The 6,553-nt window shown below is 32.1% G+C and overlaps 1 protein-coding gene across 3 annotated transcripts; it reads right to left on the reverse strand.

Moving 5' to 3' along the window:
• Positions 1-446: 446 nt before the first annotated feature.
• On the reverse strand, positions 447-6,231 carry LOC145165340 (protein N-terminal asparagine amidohydrolase family protein). 3 transcript variants are annotated; one of them, XM_079084063.1, is made up of 9 exons: positions 6,055-6,213; positions 5,060-5,224; positions 4,675-4,739; positions 4,359-4,458; positions 4,228-4,266; positions 3,743-3,904; positions 2,740-2,912; positions 1,086-1,205; positions 447-729 (listed from the first exon to the last, which is right to left on the reverse strand). In XM_079084063.1, exons 1-9 carry the CDS (start codon positions 6,169-6,171, stop codon positions 615-617), a joined length of 1,056 nt encoding a protein of 351 aa, XP_078940189.1. In that variant the 5' UTR covers positions 6,172-6,213; the 3' UTR covers positions 447-614. The 3 variants fall into 3 exon arrangements, with proteins under 3 accessions (XP_078940189.1, XP_078940196.1, XP_078940205.1); XM_079084070.1 differs by lacking the exon at positions 1,086-1,205 and having other exon boundaries at positions 6,055-6,218; XM_079084079.1 differs by lacking the exons at positions 447-729; positions 1,086-1,205; positions 2,740-2,912 and adding an exon at positions 2,939-3,412 and having other exon boundaries at positions 6,055-6,231.
• Between the last annotated feature and the right edge of the window lie 322 nt (positions 6,232-6,553).

Consider the following 6,553-nt stretch of genomic DNA (forward strand, 5'->3'; position numbering starts at 1 on the left):
AAATGTCAAATTAACAAAAAAAAAGTTAAAATTTACTTTTTATAATAATGATATTTTCCTTGAAATAGATAGTCTAAAATAAATTAAAAATATTAAAAGTTCAAATAAAATATTAAATATAAAACATGTATAAAAAAATAGTTTTAAAATTCATTAAAAATAAAATATGTCTATCTAAAGTGAATTTATTTTTATTTTCACGGATAACGGCTATTAAGATAATGCCACTTTAAATAGAATAACATGATATCTATTATTTGATACTCATAAATCCATTAGAAAGTAATTTCGTATACTCATTTTTGATAATGCATATCATTTATTTAAAATACTTCGAATATTTCATAATAAATTAGTTTAAGAATTATTAATTTAAACTTACTAACAAGTATATATTTATTTTAATAACATATATTTATCAATATTGTAATTATAACTGCGCAACGTGCGGAATATCATCTAGTAATTCAATAATCGGGTGAGTTTTTCAGGTACAATGCCTTAATAAGAAAACGGAATGATGTAATAGAAAGAAATACAAGTAGGATGCTATATCACACAACTCAATAACAAGTACATTGCTAATTCTTGCAATAATAAGTCATTGATCCCAACTATCTTTCCGATGACAAGGACCAATTCCCGCTTTCAATCCTCTGAAATACACGCGGCAGCTTTGAAGGAAAAGTTTCTTTCCAATCTGGGTGTTGGATTAGATACTCCCATACCCTAAAAGAAGGATTCCAGTAAATAAAATCCAATAATTACACAAAGATAGAATTTAGCTATCAAAAATAGGAAAACAGTACAAAACAGGTTCTATTACGTTTGGCATGCATTGGATTGAGACCGATGACAATGGAAACAAAATTGCAATTTTGTCCCACAAAGGTGGAACAAGGGACCTACTCTCCATCTCTTGTTTGTGCAAAGGACGTAAATGCCCACCTCATAAACGAAAAGCCCTAAAAAACTTCTCCAATTCCATCACGTGTAAAAAACACTATGTATGCATACATGCATGCACACATACACACAAACATATATATATATATATATATATATATATATATATATATATATACCTTTTCTGAGTAGCAACAAAATCTGGGCCCTCGGCAGAAGGTGATGTTGAAGTAGTAAGAAGAATTTCCAGATCAGAACGGTGTCTCATAACCGAGGCAAAACGTAATTGCTGCATGGTCCTGTTAATAATAACCTACTTTCATTTAATTGTGAATTAAAGCATCCTACTTTCATTTCTTTCATATATCACATCATTGGACTTTCAGTTTTTTTCTAATTATTTGAAAAAAAAAAATCTACCCAACTATAGCAATGTACTTTCACTTTTTCCCTTGTTAGGACATTATACTTTGAAAAACCTATCATACTACAGCAGTGAAAATTGATTTGAATTTGAATGGCATTGCTATAATTGGGTAGATTTGTTGTAATAGGAAGAAATAAAAGCAGGCTGTTATGATGAACACATCAATGAAAATTCATTGTTATTTCTTGCATTTAACCTTAATATTTAATTAGAGGCTCATAATTATTTCTATTTGTTATCCTTTTATGTGTATGTGTGATTGTGTGGAAATATTACTAGCCACAACTTTTGCTTTTACCATTATACCATCTTCCATACTTCATATTTCAAGTTTAGAAATGATATTCTCCAAGTTCCGTACTTTGCATGGAGGCTAAATGCAAGAAATGGCAATCTACTGTCATTTATTTGTGTATTATAGCATTCTACTTTCATTTATTACCTTATTAAGGCATTGCACTTTCAATTATTTTCTTATTAAGGCATTGTACTTTACCCACTTTCATCTTTTTTCTTACTAAGACATTATACTTTGAAAAATCTATCCAGCTATAGTCAGGTAGATTTTTTGAAGTACAATACTGTAATAGGAAAAACAACAAGTAGGATGGTGTAATAAACAAATCAAAGGAAGTAGGCTGCTATTTCTTGCAGTGTAACCCGTTTGCACGGTTGTATATAATTTCTTAAAGGCCATTTGCAAATGAAAACACCCAGAAAAAAATAATAATGAATGAATGAATAAGAAGCAGTTTAACAGGCCATAATGCATGATAAACAGATAACTAATTAATTATTCTAAGATTATTGTTAGGTAAGGAATTGTTTACTGGGGTGTTTGGTTTTGTGTTTCAAAACAAAAAACACTTTTTGGTAGAAATGCTTATTATAGCTTAAATGAAAAATATTTGGATTAACTTATGTGGTGGCAAGAAGCTTTATATTCATAAAATGACTAAAAGGGGCATCAGCATGGAAAGAGAGAAGGGAAGGAAAAGAGAAAGAGAAAGTTCACAAAAGGTATTATAGTCATTTTATCTCAAAAAGTCATGAGGACTTAGGAGGCAATGACTTGTTGAAAACTCCTTATTAGAGGAGGTGAGAAGCTATTTTGTTTAACCAAACACTCTTTTTAGCTTATTGACTTTTTAAAAAGCCAATAAGTGAATAAGGAGTTTTGAAACACAAAACTAAATGAGAGAATATATTGCCAATGGAACTGGGACTGGGATTAGACAGAGACAGACAAAAAAAGTGTAAAAAAAGACATCAAAGATAGCCCTAGAAAGCCACTTACAGGACATGAAAAGCTTTCTAGAAGGAACTATTGTGGATGATGAGGTGAAACAGAGTACAAGTTGTTGTGTTGTGTTGTAGGAAGATAAAGAGAAAGAGAAAAGGTTTACCAAGAAAAAGGTGGGATGAGGAATCGATCGGTTTGGGTTTGATATGTGTCTAGTAAGCGGGGGGGCCCACGCCCAAAGGAAGCACCTAACCGGATCCTCCGAATGATTTCATCTGGACATCTTGTGCTTGCATCAAAACTGCCTGGGACAACTCTACCGTTTGATGTCTCCACCTGAACACACACACACACACACACAAAATCTAACTGTTAATTTATTTATAAATAAATAAAACCTTTCCCTTTACTACAAAAAAGTCTCCACAGAGATAATAAACGTTTTTGAAACAAATGGAATCCTAGTCTGTTTAATAACAAGAAAATATAAAATCCATTTGGCAACCAAATCTACTCTTGAATTCCAGTTAAGGTAGCATCTGGTAAGCGGGAGTAGAACAGGACTCAACAAATTATATCTATACTATACTACTCTTTGTTTGGTAAAACTAAGATAATAGTTTCATAACTATAAACAAAACCTTGATCAGGTAATAAATATTTAAATCCAAATTACAAAAAGTATAATTATTCTGTTTGTTTAACTTTAAGCAAGCATTAAAAAATGGGAGATGAAAGCAGAGAGGGACTGAGAGAGGAAAGGAAGGGGAAGTGTACAAACAAATCGGAATGAAGTAACTGGTAGAAAAGAAACAAATGACATCCGAGAGAGAAACCTGGAAGATGTAAGACGGGTAAGGTAACGGCTTTTTTTTATCCCATTTTAGTTCCAAACCAAACTAAACACAATTAATCATACAAAAGAAGGGATCTTAGTTCCCCATTCTATTTCTTCTTGCCAACCAAAAACATGACAAATTTCAATTTCTTTCACTACCATCCAATATATATATATATATATATATATATATATATATATATATATATATATATATATATATATATATATATATATAACACTTGTGGATAGAATAGAATCGTTGCTACTTGAATCTTGTTGTTCATTGCTATACTTGTTTTTTTTTTTTTTTAAAAAAACAACTAACCAGTAGCCCATGGAAGATTGGATATGCATTTCCCTCAGAGTCCCATCTTGTGTTATGTTTAAGCACTTGAAAATTTCGGATTTCAAACTTCACTTTGCTTTCTGCCAATTTCTCTACTATTTTCATACACAGTGGGAACGAATATCCCGTATCATCATTTCCCTGCTCCAAAATACATATATGTAAAGTAAAGGTGAGAGGACCTACTATGTATTTATTAAATAGAATACTGATGTAACCCTCTAACAAAAAGGGCTTAATGCAACGTACTTCCATTTCTTTCTATTTCAACATTGTGTTTTTTATCTACCCAATTATAGCAATTTTATTTTTCTTATTAGGACATTATTATACTTTAAATTTTTGGAAAGACAAAGTACAGCAGTGTTGTAATAGGAAGAAGGATGCTATAATAAATAAATAAAAATCAATGCTATTTCTTAAAATTTAAATTTAAAGGCAAAGTAGAGGCTGTTGAACCAGACTTGAGGAGCAGAATCCTCAAATGCACCAACTAGATGAACCTGTAATCACGCATGCATATAAGCAGATTTAACAAGATACTGAATGAAATATCTGATTAAAAAAGAGCTACAAGGTTATACGAGGACATTACATCCAAAATAGCGTCATCATCACTATCTGAAACTAATGACAACATCTGGGAGAGGCCAATATCAACAACCTTTGGAGAATCCAAATGGCCAATAGACGTCCTGCAGGTCAAATTAGTAAATTACCAAAAAAAAAAAGTAATGAAGATGCTAAGGCTGTGTTTGTTACACGGGAAGAAGGGTATTTACGTCTTTTGCACATACATTAACATTAGGTGGACTTGGGTGGGACAAAAAAATTGCAAAATCGGTCCCAAAGCAGTAGCAAACAGATATGCTATCTTTTGAGTCAGATGAGGAGATGAAATGGATTCTTACATGCCGCTTGTGCAATTTCTAATCACAATGCCAACACAGGTTGTTGCTTCATCAGTGCCAACAATCTTCATAATGAGCAGAGCACACAAGTGAATCAAATGTTAAATCTAAAGCTTAATTCTAAAACAACAACAAAGCTCCATTATACATACACTCCTAGAAGAGTTGACGTGTTGGTGTTTATACTAGAAAGTGAAGTTGTCTTTCTTTATGATTTATAGTCCAATTTCCAAAAGTAGAAAATACCTCTTTTCCAAAAAAGAAAGTCAAGTCTTTTGTAACAAAAAGGAAAATGTTTGGAACCAATAAACTGAATACATAGAAGAAGATGGTGGAAAGGCCAGATTCAGTTCAGTAAGAAGAAGCATACAAAAAAAAAAAATACCTCAACAAGTGAAGGATCTGCAGTAGCATATTCTCTCTGAAAGACATACACACATTTAGCTTGTGATCCAGATTCTTCAGAAACCGAAAATTTCTTTTCTGGTATAGCACAGAATGTGCGTGAGGCAGATACCAAATCAGGGTGCTCCAGTAATGCAATTACACCCTACTCATTATTGCAAGTTTCAACAGTTAAAAAAGACAGAAAGTAATCCATCAAGAATAGAATATCATTAGACCTAGTTTGTGCCTGAATAACATGTTTGATAGCCACATACCTACTTAGATTTCAACCTTCTTTATCCTAGGATAATGTAACATGTAGAACATAATTGGTTACTACAACATATAATCCCCAAATCTTTCAGCCTAAATTAGATATTATGGACTGGACCTTTTAAAAACCTGAAAAAAGTAGGCCAAGTTGCTTATAATATATTAGAGATACCCCGCCCCCTTCATCCAGAATACACAATGCATTCCATGTATCATTGCTAAAGAAAAAAGCTTGAAAACTACACTACTTCCTGTCTTATAAAAATCCTATACTGGATACAAGGATGGAAAATCGAAGGAACAAAGCAGTCTCAAAGGTACTAGTTCTATGGTCCAATGCTTACCTGGGAGGAGTATCATAGCTTGCAAACCATGTGGGCAAATTGGGGTTTTTGTAATCGTCACAAGGGGGTCATTTTTCACATAGTAATACACACAGACAGTTGCTCTCTTTGATATCCATTTTATTTTTATGCCCTCGATCTAAGCTGTGCTTATCAAAATTTCAATCCGTGCAGCAATAAAAAGAAATCCAACTGCACCTGCGTGTACCATTTATCTCTATCCGAACACGTAAACCGATTCACGTTCAAAACTAACTAAATTAGTTGATTTCAACATTAAACAATCAATTTTCTGCGTAATCATCATAACAGTTTGGTTTTACGAATGATGCTGTATAAATAGGAGAAAAGATGCAGATCGCAAACGGGAAATAACCTCAACTGGAGATGAATCTGACAAAAATCGAACTCCATTGACAAAAATCATGATCCGAACAAGAAAACACTTCGTATTGAAACGTTCTTTTGTTATCACTGTGACACATTCATTCATATGCTTATAAAGCCCTCAGGTCACTGTTGTAATAGCTGTTCAAAAAAAAATTCAATGTTGTCATTGTCAGCCAATTACCAAACTAGCAATCGGAATAATTACACTTCATATACTATCATTTTATTTTAGTTTGATCTCTGGTGTTACGTATAATTATTTTTTGTTTTATTTTTAACGTCTAGTTTCCGATTTTAACAAAAGAAAATAAAAATTAAAAAAAAAAATCATGAAATAAAAGAATAGAAAGGAAATGAAAACAAAATTTTCTTTTGTGTTCTTGAATTTGAGAGAAATGGAAAAAAAAATTAATCATTTTGTTCTTTCTTTTCAAATTTTCCCAAATCGGAAGGAAAGTTAGGAGAGAAAGTGAACATTGCACTTT

This window comes from Lactuca virosa, chromosome 1 (assembly GCF_052849685.1).
Source record: "Lactuca virosa cultivar CGN04683 chromosome 1, Lactuca_virosa_CGN04683_v6, whole genome shotgun sequence".
Classification (NCBI taxonomy): domain Eukaryota; kingdom Viridiplantae; phylum Streptophyta; class Magnoliopsida; order Asterales; family Asteraceae; genus Lactuca; species Lactuca virosa.